At 41.8% G+C, this 27,237-nt stretch overlaps 1 protein-coding gene across 4 annotated transcripts in view; it reads left to right on the top strand.

Moving 5' to 3' along the window:
* The window catches only part of cfap20dc (CFAP20 domain containing), a 401,364-nt gene that overhangs the window by 211,923 nt on the left and 162,204 nt on the right, over positions 1-27,237 (top strand). For all 4 annotated transcript variants that reach the window (XM_072582429.1, XM_072582428.1, XM_072582427.1 and 1 more), the window contains exon 10: positions 1,637-1,783. In XM_072582429.1, the coding sequence (XP_072438530.1) occupies positions 1,637-1,783 (147 nt within the window). The remainder of the gene's footprint in view (positions 1-1,636; positions 1,784-27,237) is intronic.

Below are 27,237 nucleotides of genomic sequence, written 5' to 3'. Positions count from 1 at the left end.
ATGCAGGTTGTGCTCTTCCCATGCTTTTGTCCTTCACCTTTCTGGATAATGGAGGTCATGGATTCATAATATGCTGCTGAAGGATGCAGTAGTCTAGCTCACTATGTGATACACACTGCTGCTATTATGCTTCATTGATTGAGAATGTGAGTGTTTAAGGTGCTAGATGGAGTGCCAATCAAGCAGACTGCCCTGTTGTTGATTCTGACAATCTCTTTGAATGTTGTTGGAGCTGGACTCATGCAGGCAATGGGAGAGTATTCCATCACAGTCTTGATTTGTGCCATGCTGATGGTGGAAAGGCTTTGGGGAATCAGGAGCTGAGTTACTGGTTGCAAAATTCCCAACCTCTCTCATATTCTTGCAGCCAAAGTATGTATATGTCTTGTTCAGGTCAGTTTCTGGCCAGTGGTAACCCTAGGAAATTGATAGTAGAGGACTTAGTGATGATATTACCATTAACTATTACAAATATGTAGTTTGATTCTCTGTTGTTGGAAATGGTCATTACATGACACTTAAGTAACACAAATGTAACATGCCACTTAACAACCCAACTGCCCAGCTTATGTTGCATGTAGATAGGGATTGCTTTAGAATCTGAGCAGTTGCAAATGGTATTGAATATTGTGCAGTGAGCAGTGAACATCCCCATCTCTGGTGGGGTAATGTCATTTATGAAGCAGCTGAAGGTGGTTAGGCGTAAGGAACTCCTGCAGCAATGTCCTGGAACCTTTGTTCTAGGTATGATTCCAACTACTGGAGGATTTTTCTCCTGATTCCCATTGACTTCAGTTTTGTTGAGTCTCCTTGATGTCACATTTTATTAATTGCTTTTTGTCAAGGATAATCATCCTCACCTCCTCTCAATGCAAACAGTGATGGTTGTAAGTGTTTATAAGGGACATTAAATCTATCCAAATAAAGAAAGGCAAGGAAGCATCAGAAAGATTGACTTAATAAAGTATCAGAGCTGAAAATGTGTTGCTGGAAAAGCGTAGCAGGTCAGGCAGCATCCAAGGAACAGGAGAATCGACGTTTCGGGCATCAGCCCTTCTTCAGGGCTGAAGAAGGGCTGATGCCCGAAACGTCGATTCTCCTGTTCCTTGGATGCTGCCTGACCTGCTGCGCTTTTCCAGCAACACATTTTTAGCTCTGATCTCCAGTATCTGCAGTCCTCACTTTCTCCTCCTTAATAAAGTATCAGTATGCTAATAGTAATTTACAATAATGTTCCCTTTAAAAAAGGTGCCTCTGTCACAATTCTAATTAGGTGTTATGTATATTGGCCAACATTTCATGAACAAACAAAAACAAGTATTGCTGGAGAAACTCAGCTGAAGAAATCTCCTGTAGGGTCACTGGTCTCGAAACATAAACTTTGTTTCCTCTTCTGCTGGTCTGAGTTTCTTCTACAATGTTTGTTTTCATTTGTTTCAGATCTCCAAAATCTACAGTCGTTTGCTTTATTATATGAGAAAATTTCATAGTTCATTGAAAAACTAGGAATAGAAACTAAGAAACTTGGGAATAAAATAAATAATGTAAGTATTAGGAAGGAGTTTGTTCTTCATTGTTAATGCCTTATTTAGCAGTCATCTAATCACTTTGTTTATTTCATTCTTCTCATCGTAAGCTAAACCAAAAGATGAGATTGAAGTTTTGTCAGAAGATGATCAAATTGAACAGCCTCGACGCCCACAAGAACCATCTTCTGACAGGAGAAATCGTAGAAAATTACATTTACGGCTGAGTGACATGGCAAAGAATGGCCCAATTGATGGTAATATTGTTCAATATCTAAGTTTCTCATGTTCTATTTTATACACATAAATATGAAATGAAATATTCCAGTGCATTTGTGCAAATAATGTCCATTGATACATAGGCTAAAACATTGGAAACATGATAAACATTTTGTAGGTAGTTATGTAATTACTATTTTTAAAACTTCAAAAGCACTCTAAGCACTAAAATACAATGTTATTACAAACAATGTTCATGTATTAATGGTGTTTATATTATTTCTGGGTGAGGAAAGTTCTGCACCACTTAGTGTATGTATTTCTATATTAAGATTCAAATCACGTGCAGGATTTGTTCAAGGTTCATGAAAAATAATGGAAACAATTTCAGGTTTAAACTTTTAAGAAGTAATAGTTCTTCATTCATTATTCTCCGCAACTATTACTAAAGTAGGCATTTGATCTAAATAAGTGTATGAAGCATTCATCTCTAACAATTTTTTTCTCTTGCATCATATGTGAGTATTTCATAGGGTCACTAATTCCTGGCAAGTTTTAGCCTATAATGGCAGTGATGACATTCAGTGAAAAAGAATTCTGAAATTATTATTAAGGGTCAAATTCAACACTAAATTAATAAAAATGTCTGGGCTTAAAATATATATCAACAATGAGACAAGATGGGATGGTTAGTTAATATCATGTCCTTCTGTGCTTGAAAATGAATTCAGCGCAGTCTGAAAGATGTTTTCTGTTGTGGGGTTTTACATGTTCTAAATAAAGTGTCATTGAGTACTTTTACTTCAGTTTCAAATTAGAAAGCAATTCTCCCTACTTTCCAATTCTATTTTCAGCGAGGAACTGGCTCAGGAATAATATGGCATATAGGCACATCTTGTTTTAGAAATCAGTAAAATGAAAAGACCAATTTTGAAACATTGAGCAAATCCTTCCTTCAGAGGTTTGATGGTATTCTGGAAGTAAACACTTCAACTGTGGCTCTTCTCAGCAGTGATGTTCTTGTCATGGAAAGTAGAAGCATCACACCTCAATTGATGGTTGTGGAATGAATTGAGTCTCTCAACATTCTCTCATATCTCGACAAACTAAATTACAGGGTTATGACAGGGAGGTATGGAAAAGGAGAACATTTTCAATGAATTATATTTCATGAAACAAAATGTTGCCATAATGTCACAGGTAGTCACCCTTATGTACTTTAAGTCCAGCTTTTTGTCCATTTTTGCAGTAAGGTGTAATGAGGTCAGGAGCAGAATAGGCCTGATGGACCACAAACTGAGCAGTGAGCAAGTTATTGTTGAGTAAATGTTACATGAAAGCAATGTTGACAATACTTTCCATCACTTGTTGATGGTTGAGAGTAGATTGAGGGGAGAGACCTCTGGCCTTGGAGACCTGTGTTCAAGTCCAGCCAACTCCAGAAGTGTGTAATAACATGTTTTAATAGGTTAATTAGAAAATATGTACGGTCTAGGCTGGAAACAATGACAGTATGTTCTCATGAACCCAAATGTTTGAGAGAAAAATCATGATTTTGTATGTGTTTACCCAGTCCAAGATAGGCTAATTCTCTGTATAATCATTGATGCTTTTCTCCCTGCATGTGCATGACCACGGTATATGCGATGAGTATGTGAGAGGGATAAATGTGTTGAAATGTCATATCCTGCCTGAGGCAGGATTTTAGCAAGGCATCCAGTGAAGAGCAGCTTGATTGAGAACCAGCTTTAAATGAACCCTCATTAAGTGAGCCAAATGGGCCTATTCCTTCAAAAGGGAAAGTGGTGTAAACAAACAGAGACCCTGAATGACAAAGGAGAAAGAAGTTAAGATAAAGAAGTGTGTTTATGATAGGTGTTAGATAGAAAACACAATTGAGGACCAGATGAGTACAGAAGATTCAGAGAGTTTGTGAAGAAGTATATTGAAGAAGCAAAGAGCTTTGTGGAAAAGATGAGCAGCTGCCATAAAGAGGAATGTCAATGTTTTTGATATGCATATAAATAGTGAAAGAGTGGTAAAAGCAGAAGGACTGATTAGGTCCAGTAAACAGGATTTCTGCCTGGAGGACAGGGTATGATTCAGGTATTAAATTAATACTTTACAGATGTCTTCATTAAGGAAAGAGATGCTGCCCACAGTGAGAAAAGAAGAAACTGCGTTCATTAAGGTTCAAAATGGGTAAGTGTTAGTACTTAAAATAAATAGGGCACTGGGATCAAATGAGCTACATCCAAGGCTATTGAAGGAGGATACAGAAGAGAGGCACTGGCCATAATTTTTCAGTCTTCCCTAGACTCAGGTGAGATGTGAGAAGACTGGAGATTGCAAACAAATTCAAAAAGGGTTGTAAGAATAAGCCCAGATGGTACGGACTAATCAATTTAACTTCAGTGGTGGGGAAGCCTCTACGAACAGTTATTTGTCATAAAATTAGTTATCACATGGGAAATGGTACATTGGTTAGAAAGAACCAGCATGGATTTCTAAAGGGGAAATCCTATTCAATAATGAGCAGAGGTATTTGAACAGGTAACAGAAAGGGTCAATGAGAGTAATAGTGTTGATATGGTGTGTATGGACCTTCAGAAGGCATCTGATGCAATGCTACAGACTCGTGAGATAAGCTTATGGGAAAAAGTGAACAATAGCAACATGGATACAAAAATGGCGGAGTGACAAGATATTTTTTAGGCTGGTGGAAGGTGAGTAATAGAATTCTCATGATAGGTATTTGGATTCTTATGTTTCCTGGAGGGGACAGGATAGCCAAGTGATATTATTGCTAAACTATTCATACAGAAACTCAGTTAATGTTCTATGGATCTAAGATCAAATCCCGCCACAGCAGATGGTACAGTTTGAATTCAATTTTTAAACAATCCTGGAGTTAAGAATCTAATTAAACCAATGTTAATGTTCAGAAAACCTCTGTTTCACTAATGCCCTGCAAGGAAGGAAATCTTCCATTCTTGGCCCAGTCTGGCCCACATGTGACTACAAACTCACAACCATGAGATTGATTCTCAACTGCCCTTTGAAATGGCTGAGCAAGACACTCTGTTTTATCAATCATCTCCTAAAGAAATGAAACTGCATTGATCACCTGGCATCAACCTAGGCACCAGAAAAGACAACGGCAGAAACAGCCCTGTCAACCCTGCAAATGTCTGGTGGCTAATGCCAAAACTGAGAGAGCTGTCTCATAGTCTAGTCAATCAATAGTCTGACATAGTCACACTCATGGAATTATATCTGACAGACAATGTCCCAGAGACCACTATCACCATTCCTGGATATGTCCTATCCCATTGCAGGACAGACCCAGCAGAGGTGGCAACATAGTGGGATACAGTCAGGAGGAAGTTGCCCTGGGAGACCTCAATAGTGACTCCAGATCCCATTAACTCTCATGGCTTCAGGTTAAACATGGTCAAGGAAACCTCCTGCTGATTACCATGTACTGTCCTTCCTCGGCTGATGAATCAGTACTTCTTGTGTTGAACAACTTGGAGGAAGTATTGAGGGTGGCAAGGGCACAAATTGTGTGCTGGGTGGGGGCTTTCAATATCCACCACCAAGAATGGCTTGGCAGCAGTACTACTAATCAAGCTGTTTGGGTCCTAAAGGACATAGCTGCTAGACTGGGTCTGATTGATGTGATGAGGGGATCATCCTTATTCATGTGCCAACTGTAGATGCATCTGCCCATGACAGTATTGTCGATTGTGACCGCTGAACAGTCTATGTGGAGCCTAAGTTTCACCTTCACATTAACAATATCCTCCATCCAGTTATATGGCACAATCACTGTGCCAAATTAGACAGCCTTCGAACAGATCTAACAACTAAGGATTAGGTGTCCATCAGGCAGCGTGAGTCATCAGCAGCTGCAGAACTATACTGCAGCACAATCTGTTCTGACATAGTTCTACATTTCTCCCACTCTGCCATTACCAATCAAGTCAAGGGATCAACTTTGGTTCAATAAAGAATGCAATAGAGCATGCCAGAAACAGCACCCGACATACCAAAAAAAAAGACGTGTCAACCTGTTGAAGCTGCCAAACAGGACTACTCTCATACCAAATAGTATAAGCAGCAATAGATAGACAGACTCAGTAATCCCACAACCAACAGATCAGATGTAAGCTCTGCAGTCCTGTCACATCTAATTGTAAATGGGGATGAACAATTAAACAACTCACTGGAAGAGGAAGCTCCACAAGTATCCCCATTCTCAATGATGGAAGATCCCAGCACATCAGAGCAAAAGATAAGGCAACAATCTTCAACCAAAACTGCCAAGTGGATGTTCCATCTTGGAATCCTTCCGTGATCCCCAGTATTATAGATGCCAGTCTTCAGTCAATTCAGTTCACTCCACATGATATCTAGAAATGATAGCAAGCACACTATACTGGAAAGGCTATGAACTAGGACAACCTTCCTGCAAAAGTGCTGAAGACTCATGCTCCAGAACTTGTTGCTCTCCTTGCCAAGATTTTCCAGTTATAACACTGATATCTACCAGATAATACAGAAACTTCTCCAGGTATGTCCTGCACACAAAAAGCTGGACAAATCCACCAGCTATCTACTCTCCTCCAAGAAAGTGATGGAAAGTGTCATCAACAATGCTATCAAGCAGCACCTAGTCAGCAATAACCTAGATACCCCTGACCTCATTACAACATTAGTTCAAACATGGACAAAAGAGCTGAATTCCAGAGGTGATGTCAGAGTGACAGTCCTTGACACTAAGGCCACATTTTAGCAGTTGTAGCAAAAATAGAATCAATGGGTATCATGGCACAAGCTCTCTTCTAGTTGGAGTCATACCTGACACATAGGAAGATGGTTGTGGTTGTTGGAGGTCAGTCATCTCAGCACCAGGACATCTCAGCAGGAGTTCGTCAGCGTACTGTCTCAGGAGCAACCATCTTCAGCTGCTTCAACAATGACCTTTCCTCCATCATGAGATCAGAAGTGGGGATGTTCACTGATGATTGCACAATAATCAGCACCATTTGTGACTTCTCAGATATTGAATAATTCATGTTTAAATGCTATATGATCTGAACAATATCCAGGCTTAGCTGACAAATGACAAGTAAAATTTGCACCACACAAATGCCAGATAATGACCATCTCCTATAAGAAACATTCTAACACTACCTGTGAAATTCAATCGTGTTACTTTCACTGATTCCCTCACTATCAACATCCTTGTTGTTACCGTTGACCAGAAACTCAACTGGACTCACCATATAAACACTGTGGCTTTAAAAGCAGGTCAGAGACTAGGAATACTGTGGCGAGTAACTCACCTCCTGACTTCCTAAAAATCTGTCCACTATTTACAAGGCACAAGTCATGAGGATGATGGAATACTCTCCACTTGCCTGTTCGCGTGCAGTTCCAACATTCGAAAAGCTTGACACCATCCAGAACAAAGCAGCCAAGGGCTTGATTCATAATACTGATGCTCAGTAGCAACAATGTGTACTATCTTGAATATGCAGTGCAGAAATTCACCAAAGATCCTCAGACAGCACCTTCTAAACACATGACAACTTCCATCTAGAAGCACAAGGGCAGCAGATACATGGAACACCACGATCTACAAGTTCTCCTCCAACCAACTCTCCATCCTGACTTGGAAGTATATCACCTTTCCTTCACTGTCATTGGGTCAAAATCCTGAATTCCCTCCATGGAGGTATTGTGGGTCAACCTAGAATACGCAGACAGTAGTGGTTCAGGAACTTCACCAGCACCTCCTCAAGGGCAACTAGCAATGAGCAATAAATGCTGGCCAGACAGCAAGATCCGCTTCCTGAGAGAATATTAAAAAAATGATCTCTCTGTTAGTGTACAGTGAACAATTTCAAAGTTTGTGAATGATATGAATCTTGGATATATTGGAAACTCTGAGGAGGACAATGTGAACCTTCAGTAGGACATAGATGATTTGGTGGAATAGACAGATGGATGGCAAATAGACTTTGATGCAGAGAAGTGTGAGGTGATGCATTTTGGTTGGAAGAATATGGACAGACAACGTAAACTAAACAGTACAATTTTGAAGGGAGCAGAGAGATTTTAATGTCTATGTGCACAAATCATTGAAGGTGGCAGGGTAAGTGGAGAGAACAGTTAGTAAAGCATGTACCATCCCAGACTTTATTAATAGGGGCATAGAGTACACGAGCAAGGAGATGATGCTGAACTTGTATAAAATACTTGTAAGACTTCAGCTGTAGCATTGTGCACAATTCTGGTTGCCACACTAGAGGAAGGCTATGAATACATTAGAGAGAGTGCAGGAGAGATTTACAAGCATAGTTCAAGTGATAGGAAACTTCAATTATGAGGATAGAATAGAGAGGACAGGCTAAGGAAATCTGATTAGAAATTTCAAAATCATGAGGGGGCTGTATCGAGCTGGTAAGGAGCACTTGTTCCAGCTGTAAAAAAGATTAAGGACGAGAGAGAGCACAGGTTTAAAGTGATTTGCAAAAAAAGCAAATTTGATGCAAGACATACAAAACAAATGATTTGGGTCTGAATTCACTGTCTGGAAATGTTTTGGAGGCAAGTTTATTCTGAGGCATTCAGGAAGTCATTGGATGATTATTTGAATAAAAACAATGTGTGTGGGTGTGGGAAAAATACAGCAGCACGGTACAAAGTCATAATGCTCAGTTGGAAAATTGGTGCTGACTTGATGGGCTGAATGGCCTCCTTCTGCACCATAACACTTATATGGTTCTATTGTCTTAGATGCATATATAATTAGCTAATTTTGTAAAACTTAAAATAGAGTGCCAGATTTAAAGTGGTTAAGGGAATTAAAGGGAGCAAGGGAAAGTGTTGTGTTATGGACTAGGCCAGACCCCTCAAAACCTCTAAGTGGGGAGCCCAGACCATAACTTTGCTCTTTGTTTAACTAGGTGGAGAGTGCATAGTCTATTAGCTGGGTCGACTGCCAAGTTTTAAACAAAGTTTATTTACAAAATTACTGAATGAAACACCAACAACAGAAAATAGAATACCCGATAACATATCCTATCCAAACCCAACTTAGTGATGCTGTCCCGAAAATACACACATCCCTTAGCACAAGCAGTAAAATTTGGCACAGGCAACTTATAATTTGCAAGGAAAGAAAGAAGTCCAGCAGCTTTTCTTTCCACTCACAACTGCTGAACTGATCTGAAATTCTGAACTGAATTACACAGCTAGAGAGCTGGCCACGCCCCCTTAATTATACCAGTTATTTTCTAAAACAAGAAAGCCTTTGACCTGAGGTATCATGATTTAGGGGTAAACAAAAAAGGGCCCCTATAAACCATTCATCGCTGCATCAACTCAGCCGTTTCGGAGCCTGAGCTGTTTGACAACCCCTGTGAAAAAAATCAAGGACGCAGTAACTTTGAGAAAAAGTAAGTGTTTAGAAAATGACCAGATTTGTGACAGCTGTTCAATTGCTTTTTACATTTCCCTAAATTTTTTCAGCCTCAGGAATTGAATCTTCCTCTGCCATAAGAGAAGAAGCTAAATATTTAGTGATTAGCTCATAGGTGGTTAAGGTCTTTTCTATTCCAAAGGTTCAACATAGTATAGCAACTGGTGGTAAGGTTTATTCAAAGAGTATGAATATAAAGATGAATCCAATAATTAAGTACTTTTTAAAACACATTAAGAATGGCAAGAAAGGTGATGAGCAGTTACAGAATGAGGGAACTCCTAAAAGCCAGTTTGATTAGAACAAACAGATATGTGACAACTGTTTGAGGCTCGAGTAGTTTCAGCTCAGAGTTTTTGAGACATCAACAAGGAAATATATGACCCGGATTCTTTGTACCAGGAGGCAGTCATACCTCTTAGGTTTGGGTCATCTGATTGGTCAGTATACAGGCATGTAAGTATGAGTGTGCAAATGAGGCAGGTAAGAGACACAGAGGCCAGGAATCTCAGGCCTTATAATTTTCTCATAGGCTTTATGTTCTTTAAACTTATATGGATGACAGTCAGTGCTGCAGTAGGTGGGAGTATAAAGAAGTGTGCCGTCAAGACAATATAGCAAGGGAATTGATATTGTTCTCCACAGCAAAAGACATGAGTCCAGACAGCAAAGCTGCCTGAGTTTGTGTTAGCATTCAGGGCATCTGCTCAGGATGTGAGAAACCTTCAGTGAGAGGAGGAGGATCTAGTCATCATGGTCCACGTTAGTATCTTTGACACAGCCAGGTCAAAAATGGAGGTTATGCATCATAGTATGAGAACCAAGATGCCAAATTAAGAAGCAAAACTTCAAAGATCATTATCTCTGTGTTATGATTTGAGCCAAATGCAAATTGGAATAGGACAAATCAGCTTTTAGATATAAAGGCATGGTTCAGACTGATGTGGGAGAAGTGTATTCCAGTTCATGAGTCACTGGCTTCAGCTTTGGGGAAAGTGGGATGGTCTCCACCTGAACCTTGCTTAGGTTGGTGCTATTGCAAAACAATAGAAACGAGAAGATTTTAAGTTAGACAGTGGAAACAAGGGATCAAATTTGAGGATGTGTAAAATAAAAGTAGACTCAAAGCTCACTGTTCAATAATTTCAGTCCGAGTCAAATTCTGAAGCAGCCTTTATTCATTCAGTTATGCAAGCCCGGGTGACTGTAAAGGAGGCACACCTGATCCCCGATTACAATTACATTACATTACAATTTATACAGTTCAGTTGAGTCTCTCAGTACTCCCCCTTTACCTCATAGGTGATAGTTGTATTGTTCTGTGCAATTGCTACTCTAACCGGTTTACCACATCGGTCTGTGGCCTGTTGTTGGCGTGTAACCAATCCCCTTGATAGCGGAGTCTTATTACTTTTCCTGATGCAACACTGGGCGGCACGGTGGCACAGTGGTTAGCACTGCTGCCTCACAGCGCCGGAGACCCGGGTTCAATTCCCGCCTCAGGCGACTGACTGTGTGGAGTTTGCACGTTCTCCCCGTGTCTGCGTGGGTTTCCTCCGGGTGCTCCGGTTTCCTCCCACAGTCACAAAGATGTGCAGGTCAGGTGAATTGGCCATGCTAAATTGCCCGTAGTGTTAGGTAAGGGGTAGATGTAGATGTACATGTAGGGGTATGGGTGGGTTACGCTTCGGCGGGGCAGTGTGGACTTGTTGGGCCGAAGGGCCTGTTTCCACACTGTGAGTAATCTAATCTAAAAACTCCATGGAAACCATACCAAATGTCTGTGACACAATTAAAAACACCAAATTACCTCGCCCAAAAATCCAGGAAGATGGCATTTGTTTCCACTTTTTCCATGACAGAAATTTTTGAAATTTAAGTATCCCCAGATGTTGTCATGAGATAACTACCTGATTCAGCAGACACAAATTCCTCTGTGAAAGGAAACTAACAGTCATCCAGATAAGGTCCAACCAACTGGTTTAGCAACCTAGTTACAAACCAACATGGTTAGCAGGAACAATGCATTCCATGAAGAGCATTCAAACGTTCCCTCCAGCAGAGAGACGGTTTACTGAGCACACAAGATGAAGATCAGAATCAAGGTCAACAGTTCTCAAAGTAAAAGCCTACCAATCTTCAAATTCCAAAGGGAATGTGTTTGTAATTGTGATTATCAATGTATGAAATTTAACTGTGACAAAATTATTGCTTGTTGAGAAAATAGTTCCAAATATTAACATTGGACACTACATTAAGTTCCACCCAATCTGATGTTGTTGTATTACTTTGAGTGGATAAATCTAGAGAATAGCTCTGGATCTCAAAAGAGGACCGATGTGTTCTTTATTTCTCTCAATAATCTTGATAATGATGCCTAACTAGCTAATGTAACTTGTATCTAATTTCTAAAGTTCAATAATAGCCTCTTTCAGATAATAGCCTCTTCTCATGAAGAGTCATCAGTGGCTGTACTTGTACCATTATAAATCAGATCAGTCCCTAAACCCAGTTAAAGAAAGAGGAAAAGAAAATTAATGAAAGAGGATTGGTGACAGCATCCTTCTATCCATTATTACCAGTCATCACATCTATAAGTATCCTCAACTCTCAACTTTATAGATGCATTGCAGTAGTGACAGCTGGTGCTTAAGTTCTGAAACATAGCACAAGACTGCAACTGATTACTCCTCTTACGCGTATCATTATCCAGAAAACTAGAAACATTCTGGAGCTCCCAAATTGAGCAGGATGCAGAATTCATGAGTCCAAGCTGCCCTTCCATATCTCTATTTATTAGATAATTGATCCTCCCAATTAAATCACAAGACAAATCCGCTTTGCACCATTCAGCTATTTCCCCTGTATTGATAACATTTCTGTTTCATCAGGCAGTTAATTGAAAACAAGGAGCATGAGGAAAATGGTTTGTGATCACTGATCAGTCATGATCTGTAATGGTGTAGTAGGCTCGAGGGGCTGAATAGCCTAGTCCTGCTCTTTCATTCTTAAAATATTTTTACTTAGCTTTTATCTAAAAATACCTTGAATTTTAATCTGCTCAAGATATCAGACATCTTTGATATTACTAATTCCAATTGTTTAACTTTATCTCCTACATTTTATTAAATCACATGAACACTGATTTTATTTATATGACAAATTATGAAATCGGCTTTAGTTTCATTCTGATTATTCGACTGGTTCTAAACACAGTAGCCTCCACTAAATTCCCACTTGGTCTCACTGAGCCCTTTATTCCCACTTGGTCTCACTGCATTCTTTACGATCCACCCTAGTCTCACTGCTCCTGTTCTTTACACATATTGGTCTCATATTTCCATTACTGGCCCTACTCTGCTGTGCCACTGATCTTTAACCCCTCAGCTGTTGGATAGAATGTTACAATACAGAGGAAAGCAATTTGGCCCATTGAGTTTGGACATTTGAAAAACAATTTAATTATTTTCATCCTCTTTTTTTTCCCCATGTACTATATTAAGATTCATGAAAATCATGATGTAACTGAACACATGACTCTGACATCTGAGAGAGAATATAATTGTCTCAACATAGGAACAGGAGTAGGCCATTTAGCCCCTCGAGCCATTCCACCATTCAGTGACAACATGGTTAATCAGTGGCCTAACTTATAAAGCTGCTTTTGGCCCATATCCCTTTATACCCCGATTCACAAATAATATCTATCTCAGTCGTTATGGTTCTGTTCGCCGAGCTGGGAATTTGTGTTGCAGACGTTTCGTCCCCTGTCTAGGTGACATCCTCAGTGCTTGGGAGCCTCCTGTGAAGCGCTGCGGTGTTGTTTCCTCTGGCATTTATCTATCTCAGATTTAATTTAACACTGACCCAGTATCTACTGCCATTTGTGGAGGAGAGTCCCAAACATTTGCTACCCTATGTGTGTGAAAGACTATCCTAACATCTCTCCTGAATGGTCTGGCCTTAATTCTAGAATCCCCAATCAGTGGAAATGGTTTATCTTCATCTGCCCTGTCTTTTCCTGTTAATATTTTGAAGACTTCAATCTAAATCACACCTTAACCTTTTAAATTCTAGAAAAAATAGGTCTAATTTGTATAATCCCCCCTCATTACTTTACCCCGAATTCCAAGTTTAATCCTTGTAAATCTAAGTTGTACCCGCTCCAAGGCCAATATATCCTTCCTAAGGATGATGTCCTAATCTGGTCACGTGCTCCAAATGAAATCTACCAAGGCTTTATATAGTTGCAGCATAACTTCTACATCCTTGTACTCCAGTCCTCTGATATAATGACCAGCATCCCATTGGCTTTCTTGATCATTTTCTGCACCCTTGTGTGAAATGTTAAAGATCTATGCAATTAAATCCCTAATTCTCTTTGGATATCCATATCCACTGCAGTTAACTGCATGCCATCTATAAAATTTTAGTCCTTTTTCAGTCCAACCTAACAATGTGTAGGCAGCAGTATTAGTTTGAAACCCAAGATAAAGTAACTCTTATCCCTGAAATGTCTTTCTCCTTCAAGTATTTTTCCAATATCATTTCAAAAGTGAAACAAAGACCCTGTTAATCAATTGAATTGACATGGGCACAATTGACTGAATAGCTCTCTGTGCCATAAAGCTTCCTATGTTTCTATATTTTAAGAAAATTCATGATGCTGTATAGAGTCATACAGCATGGAAACAGATCCTCTGGTCCAGTTAGTCCACATCACCCATGTTCCCAAACTAAGCTACTCCCTCTTACCTGTATCTGGCCCAGATCACTCCAAACATTTCTAAATGTTATTTAAATGTTGTAACAAGTACCTGTAGCCTCTGGCAGATCATTCCACACACAAACCACATGTAAAAAAAAGTTGCTCCTCATGTCCTTTTTAAAAACTATCTCCTCTCATCTTAAAAAGATGTGCCCTAGTTTGAACTCCCCAACTCAATGGAAAAGGTCTTCGCTTTTCACCTTATCTATGGCCCTCATGATTTTATAAACCTCAAAAAAGGTCACCCCTCAATCTCATATGCTCCAGTGAAAAACATTTCACCCTATTCAGCCTATTTTTATGACTAAAACCCTCCATTCCTGGTGCCATCCTGTGAACTCTTTTCTGAACCCCCTCCAATTTAATAATAAATTTTGTATAACAATACCACCAGAACTACACACAGTACTGCAGAAGAGGCCTCACTAATGTCCTGCACAACCTCAACATGATAACCTCACTTAAAGATCTGAGCAATCAAGGCAACATCTTCTTCACCACTCTGCCTGTGATGCAGATTTCAAAGAATTATCCACCTGAACCCCTAGGTTTCTGTTCTTCAACACTTCCCAGGACCATACAATTAACTGCCCTTGTTTAGTTTACCAAAATGCAATAACTCACATTTATCCAAATTAAACTCCATCTGTCACTCTCCTACACTGTCCACTCTACTAACAATTTGGTGTCACCCACAAACTTACTAACTGTGCCTCCTGTATTATCATCCAAACCATTTATATAAATGACAGACCAAAGTGGACCTAGTACTGAATATCACTGGTTACAGGCCTCCAGTCCAAAGAAAAGACCCTTCACCACCACCCTCTCCCTCCTCCCATTAAGCCAATTTTGTATCCAATTGGCAAGCTCACCCTGTATCCCATGTGATCTAACTTTACTTATTAGTCTACCATGCAGAACCTTTCCAAAGGCTTTAGTCAAGTCCATATAAATAACGTCTATCACTCTATCCTCATCAATCTTTTTAGTTACGTCCTCAGTAAAACTCAATCAAGTTCATTTGATGATGAATGGAAAAGTTTTCCTGATATCTAGGCCAATGTTTATTAGTCATAAAATTCTTTGGTGACTTTTTATCTCAGGAAGCCTAAGGGAATGACACCTCTTCTGTTGAGAGATGTCACGCTGTCCTATATGTCCATGTGCAATCAGTTGTTCCTGCTTTTCATGGAATTTAGCAACTCCTGTTCATTCAGATTGACTTATTATCTCCATGGGCTATTTGTTGTAGACATTTACCTTTATGATAAGTGACTGTTTGATGCAGACATAGCTAATTGACTTAAGTGGACTATGTCATCCACTTCAGCTTAAAAAGAGCCAAAGGAATGAATGTTAAGGACAGTGGTTAGTCTCACTGCAGGCAGAGACTAATCAGCTGGCAGACAGGGTTGCAGATTCTTCCATCAGAGGCTCTAAGAGTTTGCAACAGTCTGCCTGGAAAACCTGAGACAACAATATAATTGCAAAGAAATAAATCTTTGAACTGTAAGACCCTTTGTGGAAGATAGGGACAGATATGAGTAATACACTTACTGTGCATTATCCTTTGCATTTACTGCAAAATGTTTTCTTGCTAATGCTGCTGCTCCTCTTGCTCCATTACCTCCCCATCATCTACCGTTGACTGTGTTAAATTACTTTAAATCTTTGCTGAATTACTTGAGCCTCCATCATGCGAAATGATATAGAGCAAACAATTGCAATTCATTGAGAGAAAAATTATACACAGCAATCTCATAACACTCCAACACAATGTTAAATCATTTTTGGTAAATTCCTTTTGAGTATTATTTGCAGGTGGGTGCTTGTTTAACTATCAGTCCCAGTTGTCAATTTTTAAAATACATTAATTCGTTCTTGGGTGTTTCTGGCTGGGGCTGCACTTATTGCCCATCCTTAGATGCCGTTGAAAAGATTTTGTTGAGCTGCTTTCTTAAATTGGTGCAGTCCAAGTGCTGAAGATAGACCCACAATGCTGCTAGGAAAGAAATTCCAGGATTTTAACCCAGTGACAATGAAGCAACAGTGATATATTTCTGAGTCTAGAGGATGAATGGCTTAGAAGGAAATTTGCAGGTGGAAGTGTTCCCATGTATATTCTGCCTTTGACCTTCTAGCTGCAAGTGGTTGTGGGTTTGTAAGGTATTATCTAAGGAGCCTTGGTAAGTTTCTGCAGTGCATCTTGTAAATGGTGCATCCCGCTACTAATCGCCGTTGGTGGAGGGAATAAAAATTTATGGATGCCAATCAAGTAAGCCACTGTGTCATGGGTTGTGTCAAGCTTATTGAGTGTTGTTGAAGGAGAAAATTACTGCAGATCCTAGAAACTGAACAGCAAACAAAAAAATACTAGAAATCACAGGTCAGGCAGCATCCATGGAGAGAAAGCAAGCTAACATTTTGCGCCACCTGGACTCAAAATATTAGGTTGCTTTCCCTTCATGGATGCTGCCTGACTGCTGTGTTCTCAAGCATTAAGTGTTGTTGAAGTTACATTCCTCCAGGAAAGTGGGGAATAGTCCATCGCACTCCTGACTTGTGACTCATAGGTGGTGAACAGGTTTTGGAGAACCACAAAGTGACTTACCCACTGCAGGACTCCTAGCATCTAATCTGCTTTTGTAGCCATTGTACTTATATGGCCAGCCCAGTTCAGTTCTTGCCTACAGTAATTACAGGATGTTGATGGCATGGGATTCGGTGGATGGTAGCACTATTGAATGTCATGGGCAGTGGTTAGATCTTACTTGTTGGGTTTAAGACTGCCTGGCACTTGTGTGACATGATTGTCACTTACCACTTATCAGTCCAAACCTGGATATTGTCAAGGTCTTGCTGCATTTGAACATGGACTGTCTTATATATAAGGAGTCACAAATAGTGTTGAGCGTAGTGCTAGCATCAGCAAAGATCCCCACTTCTGACCTTATGGTGGAAGGAAACACTGATGACGCAACTGAACATGTGTGGGTTGAGGACATTGCACTGATGTCCTGGAACTAAGCTGACTGTCTCCCTACAACAACTATCTTCCTTTGTGTGAGGTATGAATCCAACCAGTAGAGAGTTTTCCTCCTGATTCTCATTAATTCCAGATTTGCTAGGGGTCCATGATGCCATATTCAGTTGGTTACTGTCTTCATGTCCAGTGCAATTACTTTCACCTTACCCCTGGAATTCAGCACTTTGTCAGTTTTTGAACTGAGGTTACAATCAGGTCAGGATTTGCGTGCCCACTGCAGAACCCAAACTGGTCATCAGTAAGCAAGCTATTGCTGGGCGGGTGTTGGCTAGATGGCACTGTTGGTGACACCTTCCAGCATTGTATTGCTGATTACAGTAGATTGAAGGCCATGAATTAGCCAGGTTGAATCTGTCCTGCTCATACCTGGAGAACTTCCCACATTACCGGCTAGATGCCAGTGTTGTTGCTGTACTGGAAGAGCTTGGCTAGGGGCCGTGACTAGTTGTGGAGACACATCTTCAATAGTATCGCTGGAATATTGTCAAGGCCCATAGCCTTTGCAATATCCAGTATCTCCAGCCATTTCTTGATATAAGATGGAGTGAATCAAATTGGCTGAAGACTGGAACCTGTGATGCTGTGGTCTCAGGAGGCAACCTGAGCTTCAGCCTTAACCTTTGCACTGATGTGCTGGACTCCCCCATTGTTGAGGATGGAGCTGTTTGTACAGCCTCATTCTCTGGTGAATTGTTTAACTGTCCACCACCATTTTTGACTGGATGATGAATCTTTGGAATTCTCTTTGCAAGAGGGCTATGGAGGACTAAATATTGAATATTTTCAAGACTGAAAGTGATAGATTTTTGTATATTGAAACAACTAAGGGATATGGAGAAGTTTAATAAAGTGGTATTGATAAAGAAAATCTAGCAAAATCTCACTGAATAGCAGAACAGGTTCAAAGGCCTGAATCCAGACCGCAAGAACCCTCATGGTAACAGCTCAACAACCGTAGAACTTAGATCCGATGAGTTGTTTGTGAAATCATGTGGCTGTGATGATCACTTGCTTTTCAAGCTGTTTGGCATGCAAATCATCCTGGTTTGTAGCATCATAAGTTGCTACTCCTGGCAGACCATTCTGCACTTTTCATTGAACCAGGGTTGATCCCCTGGCTTGATGGTAATGGTTGAGTGTGGGATATGCCAGACTATCAGGTTGTGGATTTTTGTTAGATTACTATTCTCTAGCTGTTGATGGCTCATAGATCTGTCTGAAGTCTGTCCCATTTAGCATGGTCACTGTGCGGTTATCATTCTAGCTGATAACGTCATGAACAGACACATCTGCAGCAGCCCGAATGGTGAGGATGAGGTCAAGTATCTTTTTTTCCCTTTTGTTGTTTCCATTACCACTTGCAGCAGTCTAATCTAGTAGTTATGTCATCTGGGATTCAAGCAGCTCAATCATTGCTGGTACTTGAGTCATCTTGTTGGACATTGAAGTCCTTCACCAACAGTACATTCTGCACACCTTCCACCCTTAGTACTTCATCCAAGTACTGTTCAAGATGGAGGAATCCTGATTCATCAGTCAGGAAGTAAGGAGGTGTGCATTTCATGGTAGTCAGCAGCAGGTTCCTTTCCCCATGATAAGCTGATACCATGAGACTTCTTGCAGTCTGGATTCAGGCCTTTGAGCCTGTTCTGCCTTTAAGTGACATTTTGTCAGATTTTCTTTATCACTACCATTTTCTTAAACTTCCCCATATCCCTTGGTTGTTTCAATATACAACACTCTTATCAGTCTCAGCCTTGAAAATTCAACATTAGTCCTTCGTAGCCCTCTTGCATAGAGAATTCCAAAGATTCATCATCCTCTGAGTGAAAATGTTTCTTCATCTCAGTCCTTTCCTGAGTTGGTGTTCTCTGATCCTAGATCTCTCCACACCAGAAATTACCCATGGCAAAATATCTTTCATGAGACAAGGTAAAAAAGAAAGTATGCCTGAGTATGCAATCCTGCATCTTCCTATCACGAGTAGTGGTGGTTAATTACACAAGTCGCTCCAGGAGGAGACTGCATAAATATTCCAATTCTCAATAGTGGTGCATCCAAAATACTGAAGCAGTGCTAAATACTTGTACACCAAAACCTGCCATACCCCCAGTGAAACAGCTCCGGTACTGTTACAAGACTGGCTTCTGCCCAGCAATGTGGGAAATTTTTTGAGGTATGACTTGCCTTGAAAAAGATTCCATAAGTCTACGTTTCAAAAGTGAAGAAGGCTTTTGTAAATGTTGTCAATTACTCCACAATAACCTCATCATTGACAATCAGTTTTAGTTCTGTCAGGCCCACTCAGCTCCTGGTCTAACGTAAGCCCTGGTCCAATCAGCATTTGACTGAGTCTGGCATCAAAGAGCCAAGACAAAACTGAAGTCAATGGGAAAGGATGGTTAGACAGAGATGTACAGCATGGAAACAGACCATTCGGTCCAACTCGTCCATACCAACCAGATACTGAAGAAGGGCTTATGCCCAAAATGTTGATTCTCCTGTTCCTTGGATGCTGCCTGACCTGCTGCACTTTTCCAGCAACACATTTTTAAGCTCTGATCTCCAGCATTTGCAGTCCTCACTTTCTCCATACTGACCAGATATCCTAACACATCTGCCAGCAACCAGCCATTATCCCTCTAAACCCTTCCTATTCATGTACCCATCCAGGTGCCTTATACATGTTGTAATCATACTAGCCTCCACCACTTACTCTGGCATCCCCTTCCACACACACACCACCCTCTACGTTGCTACTCAGGACTCTTTTATATCTTTCCCCTCTCACCCTAAATCTATGCCCTGTAGCTCTGGACTCCCCACCCCAGGGAAGAGACTTTGTCTATTTATTCTATCCATGCCCCTCATGATTTTATAAACCTCTATAAGGTCACCCCTTAGCCTCCAATGCTCCAGGGAAAACAGCCCTAGCCTATTCAACCTCGCCCTATAGCTCAAATCCTCCAACCCTGACAACATCATTGTAAATCTTTTCTGAACCCTTTCAAGTTTCACAACATCCTTCTGATAGGAAGGAGACCAGATTTACATGCCCAATATTCCAAAAGTGTGACCTAACCAATATCTTGTACAGCCGCAACATGACCTCCCAACCCCTGTACTCAATACTCTGACCAATAAAGGAAACCAGCCAAACTCCTCCTTCATTATCCTATCTATCTGCAACTCCACTTTCAAGGAGCTATGAACCTGCACGCCAAGGTCTCTTTGTTCAGCAACACTCCCGAGGACCTTCTCATTAAGTGTATAAGTCCTGCTAAGATTTACTTTCCCAAAATGCAGCACCTCACATTTATCTGAGTTAAACTCCATCTGCCACTTCTCAGCCCAGTGGTCCATCTGATCAAGATCCTGTTGTAATCTGAGGTAACCTTCTTCGCTGTCCACTGCACCTCCAATTTTGGTGTCATCTGCAATCTTACTAACTATACCTCTTATGCTCACATCCAAATGATTTATATATATGATGAAAAGTAGTGGACCCAGCACTGAACCTTGTGACAATCCACTGGTCACGGGCCTCCAGTCTGAAAAACAACCCTGCACCACCCTCTGTCTTCTACCTTTCAGCCAGTTCTCTTAAACTCTCCTCTTGTTGAAGTCATAACCAGACACTAAAGAAGATCATTGTGATTGTTGGAGATAAGTCATCTCAGCCACAGGATATCGCTGCAGAAGATCTTTAGGGGAGTGTCCTAAGCCCAATCATCTTCAGCTGCTTCAGCAATGACCTTCTCTCCATCAAAAAATCCAAGGTGGGATGTTCACTGATGATTACACTATGTTCAATATCATCAATGTCTCTTCAGATGCTGACACAACCTGAGATTTTGGAGAAGATTTGTAGCTCAGGTTGTGGATCAGGTGGTAGGTTTGTTCACTGAGCTGGTAGGTTTGTTTTCAGACGTTTTGTCACCATACTAGGTAACATCATCAGTGAGCCTCCAGTGAAGCGCTGGTGTTCTGTCCCACTTGCTATTTATCTGTCTCAGTTTGTTGTGGTAGGTGATATCATTTCCTGTTCTGTTTCTGAGAGGTTGGTACATGGGATCCAAATCTATATATTTGTGAATGGAGTTCCAGTTTGAATGCCAGGCCTCGAGGAAATCCCATGCATGTCTTTGTTTAGCCTGTCCCAGGATGGATGTATTGTCAAACTGGTGTCCCTCTTCATCTGTGTGTAAGAATACTAGTGACAGTTGGACATGACTTTTTGTGGCGAGTTGGTGCTCATGTATCCTGGTGGCTAGTTTCCTGCCCATTTGTCCAATGTAATGTTTATTGCAGTCCCTGCAGGGTATTTTGTATAAGGGTCCTTTAAATTTATCAGGAGCTGTTTCAGTGTGGTGGTAGGATTGTGGTTGCCATGATGTCTAGGGGCCAAAGTAGTCTGGTCTCATTTCTGAGATGTTTTGATTTATGGCGGGGTGACTAGAGTCTTATCGGGTACCCGTTGTTCCTGAATACAGTGTTTTTCGTCAGCTGGAACATAGAACATAGAACAATACAGCACAGAACAGGCCCTTCGGCCCACGATGTTGTGCCGAACATTTGTCCTAGCTTAAGCACCTATCCATGTACCTATCCAATTGCCGCTTAAAGGTCACCACTGATTCTGCCTCTGCCACTCCCACAGGCAGCGCATTCCATGCCCCCACCACTCTCTGGGTAAAGAACCTACCCCTGACATCCCCCCATACCTTCCACCCTTCACCTTAAATTTATGTCCCCTTGTAACACTCTGTTGTACCCGGGGAACAAGTCTCTGACTGTCTACTCTATCTATTCCCCTGATCATCTTATAAACCTCTATCAAGTCACCCCTCATCCTTCGCTGTTCCAGTGAGAAAAGGCCTAGCACTCTCAACCTATCCTCGTATGACCTATTCTCCATTCCAGGCAACATCCTCCTCTGCACCCTCTCCAAAGCTTCCACATCTTTCCTAAAATGAGGCGACCAGAACTGCACACAGTACTTCAAATGTGGCCTTACCAAGGTCCTATACAGCTGCAGCATCACCCCACGACTCTTGAATTCAATCCCTCTGCTAATGAACCCTAATACACCATAGGCCTTCTTACAAGCTCTATCCACCTAAGTGGCAACTTTCAAAGATCTATGAACATAGACCCCAAGATCCCTCTGCTCCTCCACCTTACTAAGAACCCCACCGTTAACCCTGTATTCTGCATTCTTATTTGTCCTTCCAAAATGGACAACCTCACACTTGACAGGGTTGAACTCCATCTGCCACTCCTCAGCCCAGCTCTGCATCATATCTAAGTCCCTTTGCAGCTGACAACAGCCCTCCTCACTATCCACAACTCCACCAATCTTCGTATCATCTGCAAATTTACTGACCCACCCTTCGACTCCCTCTTCCAAGTCATTAATAAAAATTACAAACAGCAGAGGATCCAGAACTGATCCCAGCGGAACTCCACTTGTAACTGGGCTCCAGGCTGAATATTTACCATCTACCACCACTCTCTGACTTCGACCGGTTAGCCAGTTCTCTATCCAACTGGCCAAACTTCCCACTATCCCATGCCTCCTGACTTTCCGCATAAGCCTACCATGGGGAACCTTATCAAATGCCCTACTAAAATCCATGTACACTACATCCACTGCTCTACCCTCATCCACATGCTTGGTCACCTCCTCAAAGAATTCAGTAAGACTTGTAAGGCAAGACCTACCCCTGACAAATCCGTGCTGGCTGTCCCTAATCAAGCAGTGTCTTTCCAGATACTCATAAATCCTATCCCTCAGTACCCTTTCCATTACTTTGCCTACCACCGAAGTAAGACTAACTGGCCTGTAATTCCCAGGGTTATCCCTATTCCCTTTTTTGAACAGGGGCACAACAACATTCGCCACTTTCCAGTCCCCTGGCACCACCCCCATTGACAGTGATCATTACCAACGGTTCCGCAATTTCCTCTCTTGCTTCCCACATAATCCTAGGATATATCCCGTCAGGCCTGGGGGACTTGTCTATCCTCAAGTTTTTCAAAATGCCCAACACATCTTCCTTCCTAACAAGTATCTCCTCTAGCTTACCAGTCCATTTCATACTCTCCTCTTCAACAATACAGTCCTCTAATTTGTAAATCCTGAAGAAAAGTACTTATTCAAGACCTCTCCTATCTCTTCCGACTCAATACACAGTCTCCCACTACTGTCCTTGATCGGACCTACCCTCGTTCTCGTCATTCTCATGTTTCTCACATACACATAAAAGGCCTTGGGGTTATCCTTGATCCTACCCGCCAAAGATTTTTCATGCTCTCTCTTAGCTCTCCTAATCCCTTTCTTCAGCTCTCTCCTGGCTATCCTGTATCCCTCCAACGCTCTGTTTGAACCTTGTTTCCTCAACCTTATGTAAGCCTCCTTCTTCCTCCTTACAAGACATTCAACCTCCCTCGTCAACCAAGGTTCCCTCACACGACCATCTCTTTCCTGCCTGACAGGTACGTATGTATCAAGGATACGTCGTATCTGTTCCTTGAAAAAGTTCCACATTTCAACGACACCCTTTCCTGACAGCCTATGCTCCCAATTTATGCTCCTCAGATCCTGTCTTGCAGCATCGTATTTACCCTTGCCCCAATTGTAAAACCTGCCCTGTTGCACGCACCTATCTCTCTCCATAACCAAGGTGAAAGTCACAGAATTGTGGTCACCATCACCAAAATGCTCACCCACTAATAAGCCTATCACTTGTCCCGGTTCGTTACCAAGTACCAAATCCAATATGGCCTTCCCTCTGGTCGGACAATCTACATACTGAGTTAGAAAAGCTTCCTGGACACACTACACAAACACCGCCCCATCCAATCTACTTGATCTAAAGAGCTTCCAATCAATATTTTGGAAGTTGAAATCGCCCATGACTACTGCACCTGTGGCTTCTGCACCTTTCCAAAATCTGTTTCCCAATCTGTTTCTCCACATCTCTGCTGCTATTGGGGGGCCTATAGTAAACACCCAACAAAGTGACTGCTCCTTTCCTATTTCTGACTTCAGCCCATACTACCTCCAAAGGCAGATCCCCCTCAAACTGCCTTTCTGCAGCCGTTATGCCTTTTCTAATTAGCAACACCACGCCCCCTCCTTTTTTACCACCCCCCCAATCTTACTGAAACATCTGTAACCAGGAACGTCCAACAACCATTCCTGTCCCTCATCTATCCACGTTTCCGTGATGGCCACAACATCGTAGTCCCAGGTACCGATCCACGCCTTAAGTTCACCCACCTTATTTCTGATACTCCTTGCGTTGAAGTATACACACTTGAGCCAATCTCTGTGTCCGCAAGTATTCCCTGTCAGTGCTACCTTCTCCACAGCCTCCCTACATTCTTGGACATCCTGAAAAATAGTCTACAAGTCCGGATCCCATCCCCCTGCCAAATTAGTTTAAACCCTCCCAAAGAGTGCTAGCAAACCTACCTCCCAGGATATTGGTGCCCTTCTGGTTCAGGTGCAACCTGTCCTGCTTGTACAGGTCCTACCTTCCCCAGAACGCAGTCCAATTGTCCAAATACCTGAAGCCCTCCCTCCTACACCATCCTTGCAGCCACGTGTTCAACTGCACTCTCTCCCTATTCCTTGCCTCACTGTCACGTGGCACCGGCTACAACCCAGAGATGACGACTCTGTCCGTCCTAGCTTTTAGCTTCCCGCCTAACTCCCTGAGCTCCTGAATGACCTCCCCACCCTCTTCCTACCTATGTCATTGGTGCCAATGTGCACCACGACTTCTGGCTGCACACCCTCCCCCTTAAGGATTCTGAAGACACTGTCTGAGACATCTCGGACCCTGGCACCCGGGAGGCAACAAACCATCCGAGAGTCTCACCCATGTCCACAGAACTGCCTGTCTGTCCCTCTAACTATAGAGTCTCCTATAACTAGCGCTCTCCTCCTCTCCCCCTTTCCTTTCTGGGCCTCAGAGCCGGACTCGGGCCAGCTTACCCCTGCTAGTCCGTCCCCCCCCCAAAGTGGTATACTTATTGTTGAGGGGAACAATCACAGGGGATCCCTGCACTGCCTGCTTCCTCCCCTTCCCACGTCTAACTGTTACCCAGCTACCTCTGTTCTCTGGCATAATTATGTCCCTGTAGCTTCTCCACTCAAACGTCTTACCTTCCCAGAAGCCTCTGTTGACGACTTCCTAGGTGAAAAAAAACACAGACTGCGAAAAGAAAAACGTTAATTTAAACTGGTCTCCGCTTACCTTCCAGCTCCCCTCTCTGTGCGCCCGCTGTAGCTTCTCGTAGTTCCTAGATGCTGCAGTACGTTGTGGATCATTTAAACAATGCAGCTCCATTTGTGAGTGTTGGGATGGTTGCTCCTGTAGTTGAGTATCTGGTCAGTTTGTGTGGCTTTTCTGTAGACGCTGGTCTGAAGCTCTCCATTGGCTTTTTGATCGACTGTGACGTCTAGGAAGGGGAGTGGGTTGTTGTTCTCTTTCTCTTTGGTGAATTTTATACCGTAAGGATGTTATTTATGTGTTTGTGGGTTTCTTCTAATTTGTTGCATTTTGTGATGAAAAAGATGTCATTCACCTAGCGGACTCAAAAGTTTGGGCTGGATCTGACACAGCCTGTTTATATTTGCAGCAGAGCCTGGATAACATTTGGGTTTGGACTGATATGTGGCAAGTAACAGTTGCAACACACAAATGCCAAGAAAATGATCACCTCCAACAAGAGAAAATCCAAACATCACCCCTTGACATTCAATGGTATTATCATCATTGAATCCCTCGCTATCAACATCCTGGGGGTTACTGTTGAACAGAAACTGAACTGGACCAACTGTTTAACATTGTGGCTACAAGCACAGGTCTGATACTGGGAATTGTGCAATAAGTAACTTGACTCCTCGAAGCCAGTTCATCATCCGTAAGGAATAAATCAGGAGTGTGATAGAATACTCTCCCTGGATGTGCCCAAGTTAAAAATCACATAACACCAGGTTATAATCCAACAGGTTTAATTGGAAGCACTAGCTTTTGGAGCGCCGCTCCTTCAACAGGTGGTTGTCATGGATGTGACCGGTTATAACGACACAAGATCATCACCATTCAGGTCAAAGCAGTCTTCTTGATTAGCACCCTACTTAACATCTTCAATATTCACTCTTTTCAGCATTGACAGACAGTGTAAAGGTATGTGCCATCAACAAGAAGTACTGCAACCACTCACCAAGTCTTCTGAGACAGCATCTTCCAAACCTGTGTCCTCTGATTGGATTTGATTTATTATTGTGATGGGTGCTGAAGTACAGTGAAAAGTGTTGTCTTACATGCTGTACAGGCAGATCGTTTTATACAAGTACATCAGGGCAACAGAACAGAGTGCAGGACACAATATTAAAGCTGCCGAGAAAGGTGCAGAGAAAGAACAACAATATAATTTCAAATATTATAGAAATCCATTCAAAAGTTTGATAACAGCAGGGAAGAAGCTGTTCTTGAATCTGTTCATATGTGGGAGGGATCTTTGATTACGTTGGTTGCTTTCCCAAGGCAGCAGAGGTATAGATGAAGTCAATGGATGGGAGGCTGGCTTGCATGATGGACTGAGCTGTGTTCTCTGAAGTTTATTTTGTTCTTGGGAAAAGCAGTTGCCACATGACACTGTAATGGATCCAGATAGGATGATCTATAAAAATTTGTAAATGTCTTGATAGACATGACAAGTTTCCTTAACCTTCTGAGGAAGTAGAGGTGTTGCTGTGCTTTCTTGACTGTAGTGTCAACTCTCAAAGAAAAAAGGGAGCAGATTCATAGGAACGCCACCACCTACATGTTCAGCTTCAATTCAGACTCCATCTTGATTTGCCATTCCTTTCATATCACTGGGTCAAAATCCTCAATCTTCCTCCCATGCATTGTGGTGTCCCTACAGCATCTGAACTGCAATCAGTCAAGAAGGTGGCTCATCACCACCTTTTCCAGGGCAGTTAGAAATGAGCAATAAATTCTGTCCCAGCCAATCACACACACATCTTTGTTTAATTCATTCACATGAAAATGAAAGCTTGTGTTGGCAGGCTAAAGAGTATTGTCTAATGGCATGTGTGAAGTATAGGAATTGGAAAAAAATTTCAAATTAAGAATTATGTGCCAAAAGATGAAATTCTTTG

This window comes from Chiloscyllium punctatum, chromosome 12, assembly GCF_047496795.1.
Source record: "Chiloscyllium punctatum isolate Juve2018m chromosome 12, sChiPun1.3, whole genome shotgun sequence".
Classification (NCBI taxonomy): domain Eukaryota; kingdom Metazoa; phylum Chordata; class Chondrichthyes; order Orectolobiformes; family Hemiscylliidae; genus Chiloscyllium; species Chiloscyllium punctatum.
This window is presented reverse-complemented; position numbering and strand designations above follow the sequence as displayed.